Source organism: Cyanistes caeruleus, chromosome 3, assembly GCF_971803275.1.
Source record: "Cyanistes caeruleus chromosome 3, bCyaCae1.hap1.1, whole genome shotgun sequence".
NCBI lineage: Eukaryota > Metazoa > Chordata > Aves > Passeriformes > Paridae > Cyanistes > Cyanistes caeruleus.
The window spans coordinates 63,461,073-63,487,689 of record NC_141703.1 but is presented as its reverse complement, the minus strand read 5'-3'; the positions used below and the strand labels follow the sequence as shown (position 1 = coordinate 63,487,689).

Here is a 26,617-nt window from a genome sequence, read left to right as displayed (position 1 = left end):
TCTCAGGATCATTAAGGACTCCAGCAGTGTCCCTCACCACTGCAGAGGGGCAAGTTGAATGACCTACCTCCTTATAGACCTAGAGCCTCTTTGTGTAAGCAGTTTGTTGAGTTCCTGTCAAAATTTCCAGTGCATGAGCTAACTCGTTTCCCTCTCTCCACATTTCTTGCTCCTTTAAACTTCTGTTAATTAAGGTCAGATGCAGAGCCAGATTCAGAAAGGTTCTGGTTGCCTCCAGTGCTAACACTGGTGATAGTGGAGGGTGCTCAACAGTCTCCACATTGATGCCTGTGGGTTTCAACATTCAAGAATATTTAGGACGAATAATTTTCCAACACTGACGTCAAACCTAAGATGTGCCCATTGCTCCAGGACACTTTTCACTGACTTGGACACTGGCAAAAGGTATAGAGTTCCTTAGCAAAAACACTTGGGACCCATAGCTTTGGGGCTAAGAAATGTGCCCCAGACAGCAGAAGAACAAGAAATGTTCCAGCTCCCATGAAAGATGGGAGATTTAAACTCCTACATCTTGCTCTGCAATTCCCTGCAATTACCAGAATGTAAAAGAAAATGAAGCACAGTTTATTCTCCCCCAAGGAAATGAAATGATTAACCTCCATTTAAGACAAACAGATTGAAAGTGCCAGGGGAAAAACCAGAAGGTATGCACTGCAAACTAGCTCTAATAAGCGTGAGGTTTCTTCACACACAATTGAGGAATCAATTATCAATGTGAAGACATCTAACTGATGAGTTATTTTGAAATAGCTGACAGTTGGCAGATCTGCCAACATGAAAGATAAATGCAATTAACTGTGTTAATTATTGCTCTGCATAAATTTCTCCCCTCAGATTTCCATGTTCACAAGATTTTGTGCATGCAGTGCTGTCCATTAGCAAGGGACACTCAGCATCATCCTTCCAGCCTGACACACATGACAGTCCTAAACACTTCAACTAGGCCAGTGGTGTGGGACAAAATCACTAATTACTGAAAGGTTCATGTAAATATCTATGCTAACCTAGGGGATTGCAGGATATTTTTGGAAGCTGAGATCAGTTTTTAGGTCCTGAGAATGTATTTACATACATTGTATTGGTGTTCAGACAAGAACTTGGAAAACAACCTCTCACCCTTCCATGGAAATGAAGCCTGGGTGCACTGAAATGGTGGCATGTTCCAACAGGTTACTAATTTGGACAATGAAAGGACAAGGATCCCTTTGAAGAAAGAAATCCTAGACTCTGGGAAAATTAAGAGTCTTTTCCCCACAAACAGGCATTGTTAAGAAACGGGGAGGCACAACCTAAAAATAATTTTTTCCCAGAAGCTGAGTCTGTAAAACCTGATTTATTCCTAATGTGTGGAGATGAAGCATTTACTGACACAGGAAAAGTGGACTGGGTACAAACCAGCCCTGGCATAGCCAGATCGCCTGCATATGCCTGTTTTAAATAAATACCCAACCTAGGTACAGATTCAGGCAGCAGAGCTAATTGGTTCCCAGACTTTCCTACCAACAAGCAGATCTGATTCACACAGTTTTATTCAGGAAGCAAAAATTTGACAGAAATTGCAAAAATTTGACAGAAATTGTACATCCCTGCCTGAGCTCTAGATGCTCCATTTACTCCTCTCCTCCCTTACTGACCACTTTTCTCTTCAGAATGTCTTCCCATCCCTTCCTCTTTCCCTTTTCAGGCAACAGTTGCATTTATTATGCCCTGCCAACATTCCAATATTTTTTTTGACAGATAGCAAAAGTCAGATGAACAAAATTCATTTGTGCTGTAGGCAACTGCAAGAGACCTCACTGTAAGTCACACCAAAGTTGAAATTTGTCTCTGGAGTGTAACTAAGAACTGGAAAAGAAAGTTAACACCAGAAATATGAAAAAAAAAGTGCCTTTTTCTATGCTTTAGCATTACTGATTAATATTATCAGTCCTGTCCTTAATGTTTCAAGCAGGATACAGAGTAGAACATGGGACAATCTTCTAATGAGAGCAAAAGTCTCACTGCTGGGGACACTTAAATCCCAGATGAGCAAAGCACAGGATTAAGCATGGAAAAGAATGAGCCTGCAAAGCATCTGCTGCTGGATAAGATGATCTAACAGAGTTTCCTACCTCAGACATCCCAAAAATCCAGTCAAACATTGGGGAAAAAATGAGCTGCATGTTCCTCTGTGAAACAGTGAAGAGCCCACCAAGACGAATGATGTGACTCACATCTCACTGTTAATTTTTTCACAGATTCTCCAGTTAGGATCTATAGAAAACTTCACAAGTGCTGTCTCATCAATTAATCATTGATTAATTGGGGAATACATCAATTAATGGATGTATTCCCCACCTTTAATAGATATATTCACAGTCTTGGATAGCATAAGTTTTTTTGTGACACTTATTCTGAAGCTGATGGCCTGGAATCAAAGAGCTGCTGACCTGGCCCACTCAGGGCCACTGGGAGCTTTCTCCTTCCTACTCCAAGCACAAGTGAGATTCCTGTTCCAAAAGGCTGTACTAAACTTGGCCTGAATGAGGAGTAAAGAGAGGACTGACAAAGCATCAGGAATATAACTCATGTCTGATTTATGTAAAATAGATATGGCAAAATCATCTTTTATCTCATCATCTGTGGTTTGGATGAAGATCATTTTAATGATTCAGGAACTTTGATCTTTTACAAAACAATATCTCTGCTTCATAACAATAGAGCATATGCTAAATGAAGTAAGAACTGGCTGAGTGACAGATTGGATATGCAACTGTCAACAGAAAACCATCAGAGTGAGAATGCATTTGGAGAGATTCCAAAGGGATTAGTATTAGGCTCAGTGCTTCCCTAGTTGACATGAAAATAAATATAAACCATTACTGAGAAAATATGTCACTCCTGTAATGACATAAGCAAAGAGTGCAGCTGTATGGAGCAACATAGGGTACTTGCTAACTTAGGATAATTAAAGGAAAGTAGAGCCTAAATCAGAAAAGTGAAAAATGTAGGAAGAAGGAATGAAAATTGCATCTCCTGCATGGTAGACTCCATACTGAAATAGCTCAAGAGGAGTATACAGGGAAAAAGTTATGGAAAATTGCATAATGCAATCAATGGAATGAAAGCAGAGGTAGGGGTAGTGAGGGTGCTTCTGATCAAGCAGCATCAGTGAGAAGGATGTCTGAACACAGCACACAAAGCTGGTACTCTGGTTGTCAAATAAACATGAGTGTTTAAAATAACAGAAAAAAGAGTCAAACAGAATCAGTAAATTAATCAAATCCTGAAGAAAATGCCTTCCAATTAAAGATTCAATCTTTTCAGTTTGTTAAAAAAGAACACTGAGAAAATCTCGTAGATGTTAGATGACCTGGATGTGTAAATGCCTTTGTGAGGCAAAGGCAGTCAAGAGGAAACAGCTATTAGAAAGCAGCAGAGTAAAATTTAGTTATCAGAGGATGAAGCTAGATTAGCTTTAGTTATGAAACACACAGAGTTTCCCTTTTCAAATGAATAAATCAGTATTGAGAGAAAATACCAAAGAGTCTGTTTTGTGGTGTCTCCAGTAGAAGACTGGATAACTCTCTGGGAAGGGAAGGGAAATGGTAGTCAGATGCAAAGACTAGCTGTGGGGCTCAACACCAGGGTAACTGAATGAAAAATGATGCCCCACACTGCACAGAAGCCCAGACTAGAGATTTATCACCTCTCCTTGCCTTAAACTTCATTAAGTCCAAACCAGAAATTAGGAGACTTGAGACACACCTGTTCTGCAGCAGTCGCATGCTTTGCACAAACAGCTATCAGGGGTCTGCCATAAGCAGGGCACCTCAAGTGCCTGCAGCAGGGTGAGAGGGCTCAGGGGAGCTTCTTCAGAAGGAGCCAGCAGACTGATGGCCATCACAGACAGTGCAGGTTCAGTCTGTCGTGGCTTCAGGCTGATGTGCCCCTCCCAGAACACCCTGCTCCTTTCAAACGCTGCCTGCAGGCTTTGAAGTCTCACAGATACAGGCACAAAGTCAGACGTGCTGCAGTCTAATTAATTTCAGGTTGACATTTTATTTACGACTACATGGTGTGGCTTCGCTTTCATCGGCTTTGTAGATGTGATACTCTTAACTTGACAGCTATTGACCTAACTCTGCTCTTCAAGAGGCATAGCCTGATTCTTTCGAATGTGGTTGTTAGGATGGGGCTACTGAGGAATCCAGGGAGACAGAGCAGACTGCAGGAAACCATTACTTAATATAGATCTCATAAATTAAAACAGTTAAATATTGGGCACAGAATCATACCTATAACATATGCTAGTGATTTATCTGTGAGGGTAATTATCTAGATCTTATCAGTGTAACATACCACCCAGGTACACATAAAAAAGCAGAATTCTCTCTTCCTTTTTCCTTGAAAATTACCTCCATTAAGAAAATAATATGCTTTCATTTTTAGATAGACTTTCTTATACCAAACGAAGAGAGGGAATGCCAAGAGAGAATGCAGATGGAAAGTTAAGATGAAGAGAACCACGCACTGAGTTTGGCATGTGTTGAAAATAGAGGTCATTTTTAGTACGGAGAGTTAATTAAATACCTAACAGTTATTATAAGAATTTGTGAAGTAGCACAAAGTAATGGCACATGATTCCAGGAACCTCATTAAGGTAGGTTGTGTCTGGGACTGTGTGCCCTGGAGTATGTCCTACACTCCTGGCCTCCTCATGATCCTTCTCAGATACCTGTCCATGACGTGCAATGGCCACTTTTTGGCTAGAGTTCCTGCACTTTCTTTTCAGGGGAACCAGGGTGGGGAGGTGAGGAAAATGATGCACACCTTAAACCTTTCAATCCAAACTCTTTGAAGTGTGCAGTTGGAAAAGATTAATTCATTACCTATAGACACAAGCCTGCTTCAAATGAGAACATTTTCCTTTAGGCAATGCAACCTAACCCAACCCAATCCCAATTCCCTTGTGCACATACAGCCCATCCCTCTCTGTGGCTGCCTTCCACAAATGAGTGATAAGAAAGGTATTTGGCTCATCCATTTCCTCTGCCATGCCACCGTGGTTTGCAGACTGTCAAACCCTGGACTGTCACTTCTAATGCTATAGCTCTATAACATATACATGGTTTTGGTTTCTGCCAACCAGCACTCTTTCAGACCATGCCTAATCATGCTCCAAAGGATTATATGGATCACCAACTGTTCCCAGTTGGCAGACTGTACTATTCTAATCTTTCCTATAAGGAAAGGTTTGGCTATATGAATACAGCTCATGATCTGCCAGAAAGCCTCATGGGTCAGAAAATGCACCCTGGTCTGTTCTAAGCAACAGACACAGCTCAAAACGCTGCTCAGAAAACCCGCCAGCTGTCCAAATGACACAGCTGTGCCTTTCACTGTAGCCAGATCCTGACTCATCTCACCACAGTTTGTGCATCTAACAGGTAGGGCTCTAAACTTCTACACCAAATGGGTAGAGAAAAAGACACCCCTGTGAGGATTCAGCCCCAGTATGTTCAACACCCATGAATCAACCTTGCAAGATGCCCCTCAACTAAAAAGCTACGCAACTACTTAATGTTGGGCCCCTGGCTTTTAGACACTTAGATGCAGGTAAAACTAATCCTACCTTTAGAGTCTCCAGATCTACTGCAGTAGCTTCTTACCTCACTGAGAAGGACAAGTTTAATTTTCAGCCTGACTAGATAGGTACATCATTCAGAATATCCTAAGTGGTTTTAGCTGGTACCTAGTGTTGACTTAGTGCAGCATTAAACTACCACAGTGGTACTTGTTATCAAATGTCTTTGTGTATTCCTCTATATAACAGTCTATCTTGTTCCCCCTTGCATATAATATTACAAATATTTTGTCTGGTGCAGGAGACCCAAAATCATTACCCACGTTGCCTGGGAAGAGTGCTGATTTTGGCAAAAAGAGGAAAAACATCAGCACAAACCTATATTCCTTTGGATCAGCACACACTCCTTAACTCTTGCTGGAAAATAGCTTCGGTTTGAGAAGTGGAGGAGGTCAAAGCAGTATTTGTTCTTCCCCACATCAAACAAAGTGCAGTTAAATTCTGTTCTGTTGTCTCCTGGGTGAAGGATGTTTTCATAAAGCCAAGTTGTTCTTTGACTCGGATGCTTGAGAGCCTCTTTATAAACAACGATTTTTCCATTGATAGAAGTGCACGGTGGAGAGATTACGAAGACCTGAACCAAAGTTTTGCATGTGTCTTCTGCTGCCACAACCAGTCTGTATCCAAATTTGTGGAGGAGATCTACAGGTCCTATGGAGGCAATGATGGAATGTGTTTCTAATGATTTCAGTAACACAGTGATGTATATTTCTTGACCAATGGGTGGGCAATCAAGCTCTACCCACTGGGACCTAGACAGGGGGACTCCTTTGCTAGTTCTAATGCCCAGAGTTTCATCAGAGCTCACTCTTCTGAATTCATAAAGGGTGCTGGTGAATATCACATCCAGTGAAACCACAGTCTTGTTCATGGCACATAACTGCTCATTTGTAAAAAGTCCAACCTTAAGGGAGTTCCCAAGCACCTCTGAACTCCTGTTCAAATCAATGTGAAATACAGGCCATTCCACACGGAGGGTGGACATGCTGCTTCTGCTCCACTGGGCAGCACTGCTGTTGTCACTGGGAGAGACCATTCTGAACAAGAAATCACCAGCACTCTTGAAATGGTAACACTCAAACACCACCGTCCCCTGGGACTGATTTGCTGGAAGCTGTTTTCTTGCAATTATCTCACTGGTGCTGGCATCCAGCAAAAGGATGGACACATGCTCTGCTGTCACATTACCACCACTGTAGTACTGATATTCCACAGACACTGTGTCGTTGCTGAAGGCTACATGATCCGGGTGCTCCAACAGGAGATACTCCATTTCGCCGAGAACTGAAAGGAAAAGTTGCACAACAGTATTAAGAAACAGACAAGTGATCATTCCTCTGGAAGAAAACAAATATTTTAATAATGGATATTAAAAGTGGTTCTCAATCTGTTTCATGTGAACCAGATCAGAAAAAAAAAGAAAAGGTCCTAGCAATAGCAGTTAGAGTTCAACATCTCTATTCTGTGCAGAGATGTGATTTGGAGCAGCTCAAAATCCACTGCAGTAACACATTCAGGAAGGTAAAAACCAGTATTTTAAAGCAAACCACAAGTCACCCAAAAGATTAACAGAAAACTGAATTTATCAGAATAGATTCTCAAACTCTTCAACTTCTTTCACTTACAGATTTTTAAACAGCACAGAGGCCAGCTGTTTTCCAGCTTCAGCCATAATTTAACAAAAAAGGACAGTGGTTTCTTATACAGATAGATGAAAAATGTCCCCCAAGTTAAATAGAATAAGAAGTCTGCATGATGCTTTTTGAAGCCTTTTCTCTTGCTCTGTCTTATGAATCTTTCATTTTGCTCATTTGCATCGCAGACACTTGAGTGAAAGAGCTGAAAATAACAGTGATGGTGACTGCAGCACTTTTCTTGTCTCAGATGTGGTGCAACATGTCTAAATGACATCATTTCATTATAAATGGCGCAGTCTTTTCAAATTCACTTCTTGCATGACCATGTTTGTGCAAGTTGCCAAATTATCCTGAGACATGCTGTAACTAGCGATGATATCTAAAGCAATAAATTGGGAAGATCACATTTCCGTTCTTAGCTCAACTACCTTCTCTGTGATGCTTGAACCTGAAGCATTTCAGACACAGAAAGGTTATCTGAAAAATTGGAACTGCATACATCTATTCCAGATAGAGAATGTGCTGTGAGACATCTTTATTTAATTAATTGTCTGGGGAAGGGCTCCTGAGTCTTGGATGGAAGCTGCCACGGAAGTGTAAAACTTCAGTTAAAGCAATCCTTTCATAAGTAGTATCAACTAACAATACTTTGACTTGTTAAATCTGTTACACATGTCTTAAGATTACCTCAAAGAAAGCTTTGCTGGAAAAACACTGCAACTGCCAAGGCAAGCACTCAGCAGTCAGGAGTAGCAGGACTCATCTCACATCATATTAGACGCCTACTACTCTAAGCTTCAATTTGAGTTAGTCAACTTGGATTCGCTTTCTTCTCAGCAGGAAAAATTTTCAGGAAGAAATTCATCTGACTGGATATAGACATTTACATCTGGGTGGGGTGCAGTGTGCACTAGAAAAAAAAGAGCCTATTACTTGCCACCAGCTATAACATGTCCTTAAAACAGCCAGCTCCAACCACATACATAAAGTCTGAGTAAAGGTGGCACACACAGCCTTACACATATAAATTGTACCTATACTCTTAAATGTATGGACTCAAGACTTTCATTTGCATTTCCACAAAACACTGCTTAATTTGGCAGATGGATGGAGCTCATTACCAGAGGGTTCTTTTGTTCTCATTCTTCTGTTGGTGGTCCTATGTATTATTGACTGCACACTGTCCAAAATCTGTCCTGATAACACAGAATTATTCATTTCCCCTATGGACTCTTCTATTGTCCTTTTATTGTAGTGCATTAGAAATATTAATGACTTTTTTCCTTCTAAAATCCCTGAAAAATGAGAGGAGGTCACTATTCTTGTTTAGTGTGTTAGGAACCAAGGCACAGGCATGAAGGTAAAAACTGTTGAGTACCAACTAATTGTGGTGCCCTGTGAGAGCCAGGACCTGATTTCAAATACAATGGTCCTTAAGACATCCAAAGCAGGATCCCATTCATCGCAGCTGTGGTGAGCACATGGCACCGAAGCAAACCTGATCTGAACTTGGACACTCAGAAAGGAAGAGACAGACCCTAAACACCTGCGAAAAATGTCTCCCTGAACTGCCCAGCAACACATTCTCCTTGCTCTTCATGCTTTGGCTCCGTCACATGTGCCTGCCCATATCTTACAGTCCTGTTTCTACCACCATCTACTTTCAGTATCTCTTGGGTACTAGCCTAACTCCATTACTGTTACCACAGTTCTTCAAATTCCTGCCCTCATCTCTTTATCTTAAAGCTCTTTTATCTTCTGCTCTTCCTTGGGCCTGCAATTAACTCCAGCACATTCCCACTTTCCTTGCTCAGTGCTAGCATTCCATCAGGGAGCACAGGACAATTAACTTTTGTGTCCAATAATGTTGGAGAATTCTTGCCCTGGGCTGGAGCATGCACAGTGTTGTATGGGGCTGGCAAGAGGAGCCAGCCGGAGTTGAGGCACACTTGACCCTTCAGAGAATCTCATTGCTAAGTCATCTGCAAGGATTTAGACCTGGACCAGATCTAGGCAAGTCTTTGAAAGGACGGCAGAAAGCATGTCCCAGGCCACTGTGAGCACTATAACAAAGATGAAGTTCCCACAGCTGTGCTAGAGTTTCCCAGTGAAATGGCTGTAAGTTGCTGGGGTTTTGCTTCTTTGATACTGGGCAAAATGATGAATTTCTCTATATGGTAATCAGCTAGATTCAATGTAGCTGAAACATTAAAGGAAAAGGAAATCAGACTGTGACAAAAACCCAGCATGAAAAATTTCAATTTTAAGCTGTAAACTTACAACAAAACCAGTCAATCAATAGTAATGAAAAGCACTGATGTTTGTACCTACTGCTTTATTGTCCTTAGTCTCTTTTACAACTGTCTTGACCCTCTTGCACTGCTTTTTTTTTGGAATTGCTGAGACAAGAAGTAACACCACTCTGTATGTTGGGAGGAAGGACAGGAGGGAGGGCAGGGGACTGGTGTGGAGCAGTCCCTCAACCCTAAGTGCAGATGACTCAGGAAGTGAGGAAAGTGAGTGCTGTTACAGCACTGCAGAGATCTGGCTGGTGCACTCCAGTTCACAGCATCTTTTCCCCCAGTTTGGTAAAAAAGAACTTTGCACATTTGGACAGCCCACACAGCAGTTTTTCACAATGCTCTGACAGACACCAGTTAGAAGGAGACAGCTTCCACTGCAAGCTTCTTTAGCTGCCCTCCAGCCTACTACGTACCCATGACTCTGCCACGTGCCAAAGCTTGGTCCCACACAATTGGACAGCCAGCCAGGGGCATCTTTCAATGGATTTGTATCATTTTTGTTGTCATTACAATGGTCTCCCATTGAAAGAAGTCTGGCTGTGGTACCAACAACCTGCCAGAGGAGTCTTTCTAAGAATTCACACTTTAAAAGAAAAGTTCTTGCTTTCACTGAAGACCAAGAAGAATTACTTGAGGGTGCTATTCAGATAGTTATTTATTTTTAAGCGTTTTTAAGGCAACTTGGGTTGTGCTGTTGGCTTGTCATCCATGAGTAACACAGAGCTAAGTAGAACAAAAACATCAGTAATACTGATAAGAAATGAGAATACAGTTTAGTTGGATGTTAGGGCTTTTTATAGCACTTCAGTAATTTTCCAGAGCATACTGGATCACTTAAAAAATAGTTTTGCCTGAAACAGAATTCTATAAGTGAAATAGTTATCTAAAATTGATGTACATAATAATATTCAAAGATATGAATATGCAGAACCGTTTGGAAGCAATTTTCTGAATTATGGGCTGCCCTTTAACTGGAAACAAAGTGAAAGTTGATGCACCTAAAGTTTGCAGCAGGGATTTAGCTCATTAACTGCACATTGTAATTACTTGCTGTGTCACACTCTGTAAAGTTCATGAATAATAGCTTTTACCTCTGAGTCAACCAGCTGTGAATGTCTACAGGACTGGCTCACCTAGAACCAGTGGATACTGTAATCATTCATCTCACGTCCTGGCTCCAGTGAATTTCATACTCACCTTCACGGTATTACCTACTCATACAATAGTACAATGTATCTACCTGGGTTGGTTAGCTGTCTTATTAAAAGAAGAAATGTTACAGAAAGCCACAGACAAGGGTCTTCTGCTACAACCAAATTCATCTAAAAGATAGAAATTCTAGGTTCTCTACATCTTTTAGGAATCCCTTGTCCTGCAGCAGAGATGAAAGATGCACAGAGGAATGGGTAGCATATCTACTGTTCAGTCATTACTTATAATCAGATTTTTCTCACTTACACAAGGACAGCAAACTGTGTATTTGTCCATTTCTCTCTTTTGTAAGACATCTTCAGCTGTTTGATGTTGTCTTGCATCAAACAGCTCATTCTATAAGTAGGGATTAACCACTCCTTCTCCCGTGTTTTCCATGTTGTACTTATTTCTGCAGTGCACAGCTTAATCCTTCAGCATAGTTTGACAACTTACTGCAGCTGTCAGAACAACGCTGGCTTTTAAACAAGGAATGAAATTTTCTAAAACACACCAATTGCTTAGGAATTAAGAGTCCCATTTTCAGAATTTCTAATTTACTCAGCAATAAGAAAGTCATTTGCAAACCTACTTCCTACTTAGTATATTTTTGGAAAGGATAAGACACCATACATATGATGCCTCCATCTTGTAGACATCTTGAAGGTTTCTGACTTGAACTTGGATGTCTAACTTCCCTCCTTGGCAGCTGATGGTGAGAAGGAGGTGCTTTTTCGTTCTACACATCTCAGTTGCAGATGGGTAAGAGCTGCTTTCAGGAAGTATGGATTTGTGCATGGACTACTCAGACAAGACTGACTGACTACCTGCCTATTTTTATGTGACTAAGATTGAGTGAGTATGAACATCATCCTTTGGTTTCTCATATCAGAGGAAAGAATACCTTTGTTGTACTCAAAGGTTCTCTGGGTAGCAGCTTAGATACATCAGATGAGGGCTCACTCAGCCATAGGAGCTTGGCTGTACTGTAGAAGCTCACATATGAGCCAACCACCCAGGTTCCTTTCCCCGTAATGGAGAGAAATAGGTAGTTCTGTGCACATTTCCACCCTATGGCTACCTAAACCAGGCCTATCTTCCATGATATCTGTTAAATATTATGAAATATTAGTCTTACAAGAGAGCAGTTCCAGTTACTACTTCTAGCACAGACAGTCCCTTGATGCTCATGGACATGTGTTCATTTATCCCGTTTATTTCTCTGAGCTAATTTACAGCAGGAAAGGGTCCTGACAGAAAAGGGGCAGTTTATGCAAGTTGCATTTTCCACCAAACTACTGAATAAGATCTAGACTAAATTCTGTGCCTATCAGTGGTGGCTTCTGTAGCATTTCATTTCCACAGATCACCTGGAAACATCACCATTCAAAACCACCTTGTGAATGTACATCACAGTTTTCCTTTGACAGCTCTAATACTCACCATAGTCACAGAGCACTACTAACAACAGATTTGAAAAATCTTTCAACATCTGTTTCATTCTGACCAGTGAGATCCGGGGTCCTTTTACTCCTCATGTCCCTTTTCAGCTCCAAAGTGCCAGCACGTTTTCCAAGAACACCTAAAAGTTAAAAAATTACAACTGTGTCAACTTTGCTTCAGTACAAGAAGACATACCATTAATAAGTTAAAGAAGTATTAAAAAACTATTAATTAATATTTCTCTCATTTACTTAACAATCACTAACACTGTATAAATGCATCTGAATAAGCACAGCTGCAACTCACTGTACAATACTGTTCCATCCTGAAATGCAGCTCCTGAGCCAGAACAACAAAGACAGATAACAACAATTTTATCTTTGCACTGCAGGAACTGCTGCTGTGGATATCTTATATTATGACCGAGGCTCACAACAGCAAAATAATGAGTATTTTATACAAAATATAATGCTGAGCTTGGCACATACCAATATTGGAGATTTATTGCTGGTACACAATTCATATCCTTTGTCAGCTGCTTTCAAGTACAAAAGCAGCTCAGCAGCAAAGTGCTTTTTTTGGTCATCGAACTCCTCTGTTATTCAGGTCTAGTAATACACTTAGTGATCTTACCAGATTTATAAAAAATCTGTAAGTGCCTTTTATATTATTCTGACTGCTCAGATGGGGAAGGTGCTAACTGCCACTTTTTCCTCCATAATTTAAGTTTACATTCACTACAGCCTTTGCTGAGCCAATAGAAATAGACTTCTTTCGCCAAGTTTCCCAGTTGTATGTCCATGTGGCTTAAACTAGTCCTTATGAGTCTTGCAACAATTAGATAAAATAGGTTGAAAGCACAATGATCGCAGCAAAAAAAACAGCTTCCTTCAGAAGCGTAAGTAGGAGGGAATTAAAAACAAATTCTACTTAGAAGCCATTTCAAAATGTAAGAATTGCTCTCCTATGTTTCACAGGAGCACCTGTAGGTCAGTCACTATGCTTACCATCTCACAAACACGCAGGAAAAGTCTTGACCCATCAAGTTTACAACCTAATTTTATGAGAGAAAGCTGTCCCTGGAGCAGGCAGAAGCTAGGAGTGACCAAACTCTGGAGGATAATGATAAAACATAGGAACCAAGTACGGTAAAGATCACGTATGTCTTTAGGAATCACAAATAAGATATTTCAACAATTACACTGCTTGTCTTGTTAAACTAAGAAGCAGCAGACATGTTACTTGAAAGCTTTTTGAACTGCTCTCTGTGCCAAGTGCTGGAGAGAACAATTTCTAAGAAGAGACTAGCAGCACAGCCTTGCTCAGTAAAAGCCCATTACAATAATAGCTGCACATATCTGAAAGGAATAATCATCATCTGGCCCAGGAACTTGACAAGGCTCCAGAAAGCATGAGATAGGGCCAGTGATACCGCCACCACCCTCAATTTCGCTTGATACGCTGTAAATTACAGGAAGACAAACCTCGTGCCTCGGGAGAGGGGCGGCGGGGAGCCAGCCTGCCTCCAGGGACAGCCGCTCCCGAACTCCTCCGGCTGCCGGCAGCAGGCGCAGCATCACAGCAGGAACATCATTCCTTGCCTGTATCGTTATTGATCACTAATCAGTTAATCGAAACAAGGAATCAAAGCAGTCCAAAGAAGAAAAAGCAGGCTTCACTTAAAAAAAATAATTGTGATACATGTTTTGGCCTCTAGCATTAACCGCTCAAAGAAATATCAAAGAAGATATGTGGCATTGCTGCAAACTGCTCTAAAATAAAGTGGGGGAAAACTGATTAGTGTGCCACTGTCGTGATTGTGCTGGATGACTTTAATGGGCCCTTTCCATTCCTAGCTTTCCTAGACACAGCCTTCAAATGACTTTTACAAATACTTCTTTCAGAAAGTCACACACTGATAGATGAAATTCAAATAATCCTAATCTCAGCCTAATGAGCGACACACTGCACAGAGGAAATGAAGCTGTGGAAAGGAGAATAAATGCTCAGGAAAAAAAGAAAAAAGCCTGTGTAGGAGAGCACTCTTGAGGTAGTTGCCGTACATCTTAATTTGCACATCAGCCCAACCGAGGAAAAAGCGGCGTGGTTCATGAGACAGGGTGCCAGCGGGAGGCAGAGGGACCAGACCCGACTTCTCTTCCGATTCCTGCCACTGCCAGACGTAATGTCAGCAAACTGCAGCGTTAGTCTGCTCCCCTCCTTTCCACCCCATCTTTCACGCTCTGTTATTTATAGTAAAGACTTTTCAGGACAGAGACTCTTTCTAATCAAGCCCGTGGATGGAGCCCAGTGCCAGAGCCCTTGGCTGTTTCGGTAACACCAATCATTCGTCACACCAAAACCTCCTTCCCTCTCACCCTTCCTTCTGCCTTATCTTGACTCGCTTGGGAAAATATTCCGGCGTGCAGTGCGGGTAACACCCAGGCTAGAACTGGAGTATTTGAAACTGTACCAAAACTAACTTCCAATTAGTGAGATCTGGTACCTCTGGAAGCCTAGCCCGGGGCTACTTCACCCTCTGCACGCCTCTGCAGCGACTGGATTGCAGCGGGAGCCCTCCCACCTCGCACACATACAGCGACTTCAGGCTACCGGCTGCAGTGCAGCCCTGCCTTTGAACAAAGCTCCAATTAAAGTGCCCCATGAAGCCTCCCTGAGCTTTTGCACCTTCGCTAGCTGAATTCCAATAGCAACTCTAAATGCAAGGATTGGCAGCCCATTTCTGGTGTAGTAGTATCTCCGTACTCCTCTCTTTCTGCACAGGTTTGCTCCTCTCCCCCTCCTTCACTTTTCCTTCCTTTTGCCTCATCTCAGTTTCAGACAGGGTTTACACCTCTAAGCTCAGCTCAGAATTTTGCCCTCTCCTCTCTGTCTTCTCTAAGCCAATTTTTTTCTAGATTTCTTCTCATTTTTAGGTCTTCTTCCAAATACTCCATATATTTTCCTCCTGCTCAAATATTTTTCCTCTTCTCACACTCATAAAATTTTGCTTTTTGAAGCAGACAGTGCATTTAAATGGTTTCTACTCTATTCAGATCTACCTCAAGTTCATTAACTTAACGAGATGAAAAATGATGGAACAGAGAAGGCTATCAGACTTCAAATAATTGGCTTTTTAAATTTATTGCTCTCGTGGACAAGCATGAACTGAGGCTCCATTGTGCAAAATGCAGCAGAAGCATAGCAACATAAAAAGATGCTTTCTTCTTCCAAGAGACAGTGTAATGGCCTGATTGGAAGTGGAAGATTTCCTCTCCAAAGGGAATTTGAAATGACAGATGAGGAGGGCATAAGCCATAAAGTGCTTAGGAAGTGAAGACCAAGAGGCTTGTGTGCAACGCAAATGACACGGGAGAACTTTGAGTCCGTGCTCTGCAGCAGATTTCCTGTGCTATCTTGGTCACATCTCTCAGCTTTCCTGTGGCACAACTCTCCACTGGAGACTCCATCTCCCTATCTGGTATGGGGGCTACAAGAATAAATCCTCATTAGCTGTGAGGTTTGCAGGCACCACAGTGTCACAAACAATATAAGAGCTGGATGTGAAATTTGAAATTGTACTTAGAATATTTTTTGCAAATAAGTAACAGAATAGGCTATAATACTGCCTATTACAATCACTTGTATTAATCTATTTTTAAAATGTCCCTATTTCTCTATATCGTTAGAACCATAAAGTGTATTGGGATAATTTTGGTTTTACAAAAAAAACCCTAAAATAAACCAAACTAACCAAACCAACTGGATTTATGATTCCTAGTATTTTTGCAGCAGTATCCAAGGCTGCAGTGCAGACACGACATTTCAGACGCCAGGCACCTCTTCTGAGAGCTGTCACCTGCTGATTTAGCAGTTACCACCTTCACCAACTGCAACAGCACAGCATTCAGTGCCTACTCCCCCTGCCTTAGGGAGATGAGAGGCAAATAAGCCTTGTAGTTAAGAAAGGGCATTCGGGAATTAATCAGACACTCCATGACCAAGCGTGGAGTTTAATGAGAACACAAATCCGTGGCACTCAAAGCCTTTGTGCTCTGGAGCCTCATTCATGTAAAGAAAGTGCCACTGGTGGATCCCATATTTCCCACATGTACCCTCAGACCTCTTCCTCTTTGGAAATCCCCACCAAGAGCTGAGCCCTCCCCTGCCCTAGCTCACATCCTCCTTCAGTAACAGGCCTGGCCTTGCTCATCTCTCCTCTGAGCACAGCCCTGCTCTCTCCTTGTCCCACCAGCCCCACAGCTGCAGGTGAAGGTGGACACAACCACAGAAGCCCCCCTGACTTAGGGCACACGTGAGTGCTAGGTGGGAGAAGGGCTTGGGGAAGGAGTGGGTGTGTGTGGGGGCGGTATGGTGTCAGGCTGAGGAGGGATCCTCTTGGAACCAACCTGCCCCAAGCATTGCCCCTGGCAGCAGCACCTACTCCAGGCACCTCTGATGGACCCAGCAACCAGCCAGGATCTGGATATTTATTGGAATTAGGGAGAAAAAAAAATCCTTTTTAGCTGTTCACTAGTAAACATTTTTCAGTTGTATTTGCAACTCAAAATCTGCACAGTTCTGGCTCTGTATGAGAGGCTGATGGCAAAACAGTCTACAGACAGAAAAGCCTGAAAGTCCCTAAATCCTCCCCACATTTCACAAGCAGCACTAACAGCAAAATGAAATGCTTATCTGCAGCATTTCCTCAAATTTAAGGTTTTCTTCATATTTTATCTGTATGTTGGAAAAAAGATTAATTATTTTCAACTATCATGTGCTTATTGCAATGGGATTAGGCAGCTATTGAAATGTTACCACCTGCTGGGAATTTCAGAACCTCCCATATAATCTCTCCACTTTGACAGTAAAGAGAGAATACCTCAACTATGCATCACATTTTATCAAAATCTAATCACTGCTGACCAGCCAGAGTGGTCAGGGCCAAAAATATGCCACTTCTCGGAAGATACTGAGTTTAGCCAGGAAAGTGTCTATGTGATGTCTGCCACAGCAGGAGGCTGGAGCTGACATCCTCAAAGGCATCTTTCAGGCTTATTTACACATCCAACAATTTTACATTGTTATCAGATAATGACTTGATTAAAATTATTCATCTAAATTCACTAAGCTGAAACTGACAGCACCAGATCCTGCATGTGCAAGAAATAAACAATAATTAGCTGGTAAAGCGTATTTTCATTAATACTTGGGATCAAATCTCACAAAATCCTGGTATTTCTCAGCTCCTTTTGATACTGACATAGCAATTCAAGAGCAAGCTGGCCAGCAACATCTGTTCTTTGAAACCGAAGGGCTTACAATAGACATAGCATAGGGATGATATTTACTGTGGAAAATGTACAGTGAAAATAAGTTTATTAAGCATAAAGAAATTTGGGAAGGTGTTCGAGCAATAATAAGTAAAGAATTCAAAGAATTAAATACCTTAGATGAGAGCTTATAGTATGAGGGAAGGAATACAGTCATCCATTCTTTCCTTCCTCCTTCAGAGTTTCTTTAAAATATATATATACTGCCCACTGTTCCTCGAATTCCCCTTTTGGTGGAGTTTATAATGAAGCTCATCGTATGGAGAACATAGATATATATGTACTTCTGATAAATCAGAAGTTTAATACAGGAGCAGGTCCATAATACCATGAAGTATCTGCATTAAAGAGAGAATTGGGAAGCTGTCTCCTACACTTTACACTGGGCTTGCCGTGTACTCACGGTTCTGACCGCTCTAGTGACTGATATAAAGTAGAAATCACCAAACATGCTTAAAACCACTAAAATTATTCCTACCTATTGGGGACTCGGGTGAAGAACCCGGGCAGTCGCTCCCGGTGCCGATGCTCCCGGCACTTCGAGAGCGCTGGAGCACCGTGGCTCCGGGCGGGACGGCCGCTGCCTCCGGGGCAGAGGCGACCACAGAGAATACCCGGGCAGGGGCAAACCCGGGACCTGCCGGCACACGGGTGTTTTACACCACCTCCAGGACCGCGCGTCACGGCGATCACGGCGCGATCCCGCGGCACCGCTCGATTCGACCGACGGCTCTCCCCGCCCGTGACCGCCGGCTCCGCGCCGACGGCCGCCCCCCGGCCGGCTCCGAGCCCGGGGCAGCCCGGACTCCTCACCGCCCCATCCCTCGGCACCCAGCGACCCGCCCGCGCCCCGGGACCCCCGGGCTCGGCTCCCCCTCTGCCCGCCCCGCGCTCACCTCCACGCCGCGGGCGGAGCGGCCGGCGAGTCGGGGATAGAGCGCGGTCGTTCCCGTGGAGGAGACGCCGCCGGCGCTTCCCGGGGCGGCGGGCGGGCGCTCACTGCCCAGCGGGGGCGGCGGCAGGAGGGTTAAATGGCGGCTGCGGGCGGCTGTCAGCGGGCGCGGGGCGGCGGCGGGCGCCGAGCGAGGGCAGCCCGCGCCCCTGGCGGCGAGGCGCTCCCGGCCCAGCCCGGCCCAGCCCCGCCGCGGCCGCGCCGCCCTCACACGCCCGCCCGCCGGGCCGCGGCGGGAGAGAAGAGGCGTGAGGGGCGCGCCCGAGCCGTGTGCACCCCCGGGCCGGTGAGGGCCCTGTGGCAGCCCCGCAGCTCCCCTCACGGTGCGTGCGGTGTGTATGGCAGCCGTACGGGGAGCGGCTGAGGTCATTGGTCAGCCTGGAGGAGAATGAGGGGAGACCTCATCGCAGTCTGCAGCTTCCTCACGATGAGATGCAGAGGAGCAGACACTGATCCCTGTGGTTAGCGGTGATAGGACCCGTGGGAGTGGCCGGAGGTTGTGTCAGGGGAGGTTTAGGTAGGATGTCAGGAAACCTTCGTCCAGAGGGTGGTTGGACACTGGAACAGCTTCCCGGGGAAGTGGTCACAGCACCAGCCCGAGAGTTCAAGAAGCGTTCGGACAACGCTCTCAGGCTCATGGTGCAACCCTTGGGGGTGTCCTGTGCAGGGCCAGGAGTTGGACTCTATAATCCTCGTGGGTCTCTTCCAATTCAGTGTACCCCGTGAAAATCACTGCCCTCCCGCTGGGCGTTGGTAAGGGCAACCTGCCCAGGCAGGGGCTGGCACGTCGGAGCCAGGCTGGTTGATGACCTGCGAGGAGAGCGGCGGGCAGGCCGGAGGCCGCTCTCCAGAGTCAGCGGGCCAGCTTGCAGCGGTGGAGACCGGGCGTCAAAGAAAGAGCAGCACCAGCTCCTTGATGTGCCCGTCTGCAGCTGAGGGTCATATATATGTGGGTATTTGTCACGTCCAGTGTTCATGGACAATATTCAGGAACTGTTATTACATGATGAAACTATCCTCCTGCAGAGACTTCTTTAAGAAAAGCCCTTTCCATCTGTTTTTAAGCAACAGACTATTTTATCTCCGACTGTTGTTAAATTTATTTGCATGACATGAAGTCTGTGGTTTAAATATAGACCAATGGATACCTACATACCCATAAAGGTAGGGAAGGATTTTAAGGAGCATTTACATCAGACAGTATGACATAAAATGAATTTTCCTGCTTATCCTTCATTTATGATAAGTGTGGGCATGACATAAAGGCCCAAGAGGAAGGAATCCTCAGCTTCTGTTGTTCAGAATTAAAAACAGACTAGAAGATCTCTCGTAGTTAACTTGTATCATCTATATGACTCAGAAAATACAATTTCCAGGCAGCGTGGGTATCTCTGCCCCAAGTGTCGAGACCAAACAGCTGCTTAGGGTTGTTGCCAACTGCTGTCACTGGACTCTGATCAACCTCCTGCTAAAGCCGTTTTCTGTATGCTAGCTGGGGTCTGCAGTGGTTAATGCTTCACAGGCACAATGCCATCTGGAGTACTGACAAAGCCTTTGGGAGAACAAGATAAATCCTTGCTGAGGAGCTCAGACTGTATTCTGGACAGCAAAAAGGGAACTATATGGGTGTCATAATGATTTTCTGGGCTGCTTTTAAACATTTTATTTTGAACAATTCAAATTCTAAATATTCTCTTAGTTTTAGTAGAAGTGTGTACAACTGGGGGTTTTTAACTTGTCTGTCTTTTATTGTAGGTAAGATTTTTTCGATGTTTTGGAGGATACAGACGTGTGTATTCAGTCAAAAAAGTGAAGGATGCTGCATTTTTTCACCAGACACTTGCAGCTACATGACCTGAGCCATGTCTTGTGAGATTGGGAAACACTTCCTTTGAATGCTGAGGACCTTCCTGTGTCCATGTCTGGTCCTGGTCTATGTGACTCTGGAAGCAAGAATTCAGCTTCAGGCAGTGCCACTGTAGAAGTGCTAAGTGCAGAGGTGCACAGTCTTGCCAGGAGCATCTTTCCCATTGGTCATGGAAGGTACCAGCTGGCACAAGTGAATGCACTGTGGCACTAGGTCTGGTTTGAACAAAACAGGAAATAAATCACACATGGTAATAAAGCAAACAATACTGTAAGTAGATTCCAGATGATGGAGAAGCTCAGAGAAGAAAAAGAGTGAGGTGAATGAAATGTCTGCTCTGAAATGGCTGCTCAAGTCCAAGACTGAAACTCCAGTCTCACTTGCTGCCTGTATTTAACATCTGAAAAATCTTACATCGGTGAATCTATTGCCAGGCTTTTTTCCACTATGAGCACAATCTTTTGAAGATTTAATCACTAGTAAAAAAAATCTCTTTCCTCTGTTGTAATGCAGAGGAGAAAGTAAAGAAATCCATGCAGCAGGAAAGAGTCTGGAACACATGGCAAGATGTTTTACTTGTATCACAGTATTTTTCACTTATTATAGTGCCTTTGATCCAATGGCCTTGCAGTATTTTATGAGTTACGAGTGATCTTTGATCTTTTGTTTCCCTCTGCTGATGAAAAAGGCTTTGCCTTATTTTTTTTTTCTGCCAGAGTAAACTGATTCACTGAGATTTTGCTCAAACTGTAAAGTCAGAAACAAAGCTAGCTCAGGTCACTGCACTCCCCCTCAGTGCCTTCTTTCAGACCTGTATCACCTTTGTGCCAACACTTACAAAAGGGGACAGAGTCCAAAAAATGGTGATTAGAAATCACAAGTTGCCACTGTGATTGTATGGTAGAAATTGTAAAGACCCTGATAACAGGAGGATGAACACAGGATAAATAGACAGGCTACTTTATTAAACCCTTTGAAGCACAGTGGATTATGTTTGCACATAATACACCTGCTGTGGTGCTGAGAACTGAGATCTGTCTTTGTTAACATGCCATCCAAATTTCATCAGGAACATATTTTTCATTAAAATGCTTCAACGGAGCTGGTCTCTGAGGCATCTGGCTAGCGGTGGATAAAATCCTTGCCATTAAAGTTGGTCTCCCTGGAGAGCGAGGAGCTAACAACAGAAGGGACGGGAGAACAAGGGAGCAGACGAGTACCCATTTAGCCCACAGCCAAAACGTTGAGATCTAAATTAAGTTAGACACTGAAGGATACAAAGAGTAACCTTTAATTGCTGATCTCTAGCACCAGCTGCCGGCGTGGTAAGCAAGCGGGGAGTGCAGACAGATCCCACCTGCGCACAGATCCCAGGTAGCTGCTGGGCTGAGGGAGCCCGTGTGGCTGAAATGTTGAGGACAGCCATGGCAGGAAGGTCAGACAGGAAAATCTTCATGGCCTGTAAAATTGGGATTATGTGCTTTCCAGCTGCTGGCAGCTGTGCAGAAATCACTTGCACATGTGGTGATGGGTGGTGCCAGAGGCTGTGGGCAGCTGCCTCTGCTTAGCACGGCCAGATCAGCCACCTTGACTGCAGCCAGGACCTGAAACCGATCTGCTTGACTTTACAGATTGAGGGTACTTACGTGAAGGGCACAATCACCAGATTGGCTGTGTTGGTGGTTTTCAGTGGGCATAAGGTGGTGTGTTGGCTTCTGGCTGTATCCCCACTGCCGGCACAGTTGGGCTGGGAAGAAAATGTCTTTTTTTTAAGTTGGCGTGAAAACAAGATCATGTAATAGCACATATTGTCCAGAGACCACCAGGTGTGAAAGCAGAATTGCTGGCTACTAAATTCCCTCTCTGCTCTGTGTAGTGGGGAGAGATGTGACATTGTATGTGATTTCTATCTGTGCAAAATATGCTAAAAGCCTTCACTTGCTGGTATTAAATTGACCTCAAGCTTCCTAGCGGGAGTAGTAATAATAAGCAGGCAAGCCAGAGAAATCTGTTTGCCCTCATCCACACTGGCAAAGGAGATTTAATTGTGAAACCCCCAAAGCAGTGCTGGCTGGGATACAAGAGAGTCATCTGTTACAGAGAATCAAGGTAAAGGCCAAAATGGTAATATAAATATTTGGTGGTTTAGGGGGAAAATTCAAAAAGCTGGAAAGAGTGAAAAACTGAAACATGGCCTTTTGGAAACAGTATCTCTGCATTGTTCAAGAATCTTTCTCAAAAAAAAAAAAAAAAAAAAAAAAAAGAGAGGTTGCACTGCAGTCTTGGTTGGAGAACTGACAAGAATATGAATAATTTAATGATGAAAGGCTTAAATTAATTTAAATTTAATAAAATAAGCACATAAATTAATAAAAATAAGCAGGAAAAACTGCTAAAATTGTCAGAAATAGTTCAAAATCAGAAGCATAAAACTAGTAAAGAATGTAAAAGAGATGAGATCTGTAATCAGCAATGCTGAGTGGCAAAGATGTATCATTTTAATATAAATTTGAAACTAAGGAATGGTTGTTATTCTACTGGTATATGAAAAATTTTACTTATCAAGTGGATTGCAAAGGAAACACTGATGTTCAATAAATATTTCTGTTCTGGGATAGAAAACAGACAATAAAGCCATGTTCCAGATTGGTATTAAAATATTTCCTGTACCAATGCAAGCCTGAGAATGTAAAGTAAGAGCTGCTCCAGTTAAAGAACTTAAAATCAGCAGCTCTGGATAAACTTTCATCCATCAGTTTTTAATATTATTTCCCCAAAAAGTTGGTCTGGAGATGCTGTGAAGGTTTCAGACCACTGGATGAATTACCAGGCATGGGTTTTCATTGATTTGGCTGGTTTGTAAAGAGAGAACAGCCCTGATTCTAGAAATAGAGATGGAGAAGCTGATAATAAAAGGGAGAGTACCATTACCAATATCACTTGACTGAAGTTGGTGGAAAATGTATTTTAGATAAATTTACAAGTTTGGCAAGTAAAGGAAGTAATGGTATAATGTAATAATACTTAACATTTCCATAGAATATTTGGATTGGGGTAAGACCTAATATTTCCATGAAGGATGCTTGTGCAGAATTAGCACATTATGCTTTAAAAGGATTAGGTGTTGATGAAGTGATTTCAATATGTCCTTATAATGTGGAATTTTCATGGAGGATGTATTAACCTAAAGGTTTAAAAACAGGCTTTTTAGGCTTTAGCAATTTAAAACTTCTTTCAGAGACCTAAAAGATGTAATATCATCACTGCTCAAGTTTTCAGATAACAAAAAGACTGGGAGAATATTCAGTGATAATGACTTTTCTTCAGAATTGACCAATTTCTGAGTAATACAATACCAACACTACCTGTTTTAATACAGCTCCTGTAAAATGACACATCTGGGAACAAAGACTGTAGAACTTTGTAGGATGCATGGCTCCCTCCCGGGGAGTCATTACAAAGATCTGGAGATCAGACTGAGTTGTTAGCTAATCTTGAGCTCCCACTGTCACATCCTTGAATTTGTGCTGCTGCCCACAGGTTTGGAGCAGAGAAAGGTGTCACTTTACTTTGACAAGTCTGAGCTATGTGTATGGGAAGTGAATGAGCACAAGCAGTTTTGAACCTGTGTTTCACAGTGCAGGAATGCCCTCTGTGGGCATGGCTGGGGGTATAAAAACTGGGCCAACAAATTACCTCTACAGTTAACCCTTTTACTGTAACACTTCTTACTTTAACACTTCCTTGGCCTAGTGCTGGTGTTCACAATTTATACGAACAATTTAGGGGGCCTATCAGGTAACTATGGAAAGCCTTTGGAAGAGCAGAAGAAAGAACAAGGTGGGCAAAAATACTCCAAATGATCAATGTTTAGGAAACTGTTATATTCCAGGAGACTGGGCATGACAGGAACTCATGCTTCATAAAGCTGTTATTGAATATTAGGTCTAGTGGCTAGAAGACAAAGCTAAACACATTCTGATTTTGTACACCAAAACCATTTTTCCAACAGGTAATAGTCAATGGAATAATTGGCCAAGGGCTGCAGTGGGATTTCCCCGAAAATGCAATCTCTAGTTGTTCCTAAAGAGGAATTCTGCCTCAAACACAAATTAAATAAGGGAAGTCCTACAGTTTCTGTTACCCAAGAGGTCAAGCTAGATGATCGTTCTCTTCTGGCCTTCTAACTTATAAATAGATTAGAGTCCTGGTGGAAAAAAAGAATTATCCTAATCTTGGACTTTCCCAAAACACTGTGGATAAAACAGCAAGAATGCAGAAAGACCAGAAACAGCCGCTTTCCAACAGTTGTGCCTAGTTTGATGTTTCTAAACTAGGAAAAGACCAAAACATTTTGACTTTCACTCCAGAATGTGTTTTAAGCTCTTCCTTCTCCCTGCCAGAGCTCAGCCATATCCAATACACCCATTTCCAGACCTGCTAACTAGTCAACATTTGATAATCACAACAAAGCCTGTGTTTGAAGTCAGTGGGAGTTTTGCCATTCTTATCTAATGGGTGGATCAAACCAGATCTTTGCAATTTAAGGACACACCTCAAATTCCCTGTCCAATGCTAAGTGAAACTCAGAATTATGCCACACACACACACAGCTGCTAAGCCTGGCTGAAACAACAGACGTTTCCCATATACCATATCCAACACTGTTATATTTAGGCAACATTTAGAAAGAAATTACCTACATGATGTGAGTCACTAAATAGCCACAGTAAAAATGCCACACCAGCAACACAAAAGTATTCCGTGCAACTGTGCTGGCTTTTTTTGTTCTTGTAAAAAGACAATGCATCACACAGGATGTATCCTCCTGCAATTTTTTTTTTTAATTTTTTTTTAAAAGCAAATAACTCCTGTCTCTTAGTTTTTGGAAGTGTTCTGCATGTATGAAGCAAGTGAAACAGGAGCATTGATTTGACCTTTTGCTTGAAAAATACAGTGAAACAGCATTTAGATTAGATCCCCCACCCTTACAACTTCTTGAGATAATGCTGATGATAATAGAAGTACATAAAACACTTGGAACTGTATTCCAGTACAGAAAGTCTAGTCTGAGCCTTGTGGTCAGAGCAGGACTAGATTCACACTGACTATTCCACCAGTACCAGCCCCTTTGACCTTGAACTTGCTGTCCATTTCTGCTCTGAGCATGGCAGACCAGGGTTTAATGCACTCTTTCATCAGTAGAAAACTTGAAGTCACAGCATTCAGAGTCTGGTGGGAAACCGGGAATCCCAGATCCTACCTGGTCTTTGCTGTGTAGCAGGGATATGAAGCAGTGTGGTTTCTGTCAGGCCTGCCCCTCCATGAGCATGTACTAACTAGCAGGCTGTGGGGTTTTCTGAAACTTAAGATGTCTCAGTCACTCCTGGAATTTTTGTTTTGATGTGTGTTTTTGGTGGTGGGCTTTTTTTTTTTGTTGCCTTTTTTTTTTTTGGGGGGGGGGAGGGGAGTAATACCTTAACTCTAAACCACAAAGAAAAATTACTCTCAAGCTTGCTGGACAGGACAGCTACCTGGGAGGTGTCTGGGAGGACAGATACTTGGACTTCTTCTCCAATAAAAGTATTTAAATAGATACTTAAAATACAGACAAATGTTGCCAAGAGACATGTCTAGAATATTCTCTCAGCATGAATACTTGTAGGTTATTCTTCAGAGAACAAAATGATAGTTGAAGTGTTCCTAGCAGGTGACTTGGAACTATAGGGGTCTTGCATTTTACAGGAATGCCTGAAGGGCTAAGAGTTAGGATGAAATGGGAACTGCTAGAACAGGAGAAGGAACGTAGTGGTCATATTTGTCAACAGAAAATATATTGGTGAGGGAGCTCCTCCCAGAGAAAATTATGATTCCTTATCAAATCCACTAACAATTTTGAACTGCCTTTGCAGTATGTATTTTCAAAGAACTGTCCAGCTGCAGATGAGTGCTTCCCAGGAACTCATCTGCTCTTCAGGAAGCAGAACTTCTACTGTTGGCAACAGGCTCCTACTGTCTCCAACTACTGTACTCATGAATTCAGGGGCAATACTTGCCCTAATTTTAGAAGCACAGTCAGGCTCTTTGGACGAACCGTAAAAGTCCTGGTTAGAAGAACTGAGCATCAAAGAGTTAATCAATATGCACCCACTAATGATTATGAAAGATAAATTTCTGAAAACTTCTAAATGCACATCCACATGTAGTTTTCAGAAGAAAAAAAATTTGCAATTCAGAAATATGG

General features: G+C 42.7%; 1 protein-coding gene and 1 long non-coding RNA gene across 5 annotated transcripts in view; one reads left to right on the top strand and one right to left on the bottom strand.

Annotated features, from left to right (window-relative positions):
• The window catches only part of THSD1 (thrombospondin type 1 domain containing 1), a 26,961-nt gene extending 8,272 nt beyond the window's left edge, over positions 1-18,689 (bottom strand). Inside the window, exons 1-5 of one of the 4 annotated variants that reach the window (XM_086881402.1) lie at positions 18,451-18,684; positions 17,670-17,892; positions 13,706-13,822; positions 12,222-12,360; positions 5,966-6,931 (exon numbers count right to left, since the gene is read on the bottom strand). In XM_086881402.1, the coding sequence (XP_086737528.1) occupies positions 5,966-6,931; positions 12,222-12,279 (1,024 nt within the window). In that variant the 5' untranslated portion in view covers positions 12,280-12,360; positions 13,706-13,822; positions 17,670-17,892; positions 18,451-18,684. Of the gene's footprint in view, positions 1-5,965; positions 6,932-12,221; positions 12,361-13,705; positions 13,823-17,669; positions 17,893-18,450 lie in introns of all 4 variants that reach the window. The other 3 variants (XM_086881400.1, XM_086881403.1, XM_086881401.1) reach the window with 3 other exon arrangements.
• The window catches only part of LOC111943248 (uncharacterized), a 14,097-nt gene continuing 6,169 nt past the window's right edge, over positions 18,690-26,617 (top strand). Inside the window, exons 1-2 of the long non-coding RNA XR_015284671.1 lie at positions 18,690-19,670; positions 20,262-22,482. This is a non-coding gene — a long non-coding RNA (uncharacterized LOC111943248). The remainder of the gene's footprint in view (positions 19,671-20,261; positions 22,483-26,617) is intronic.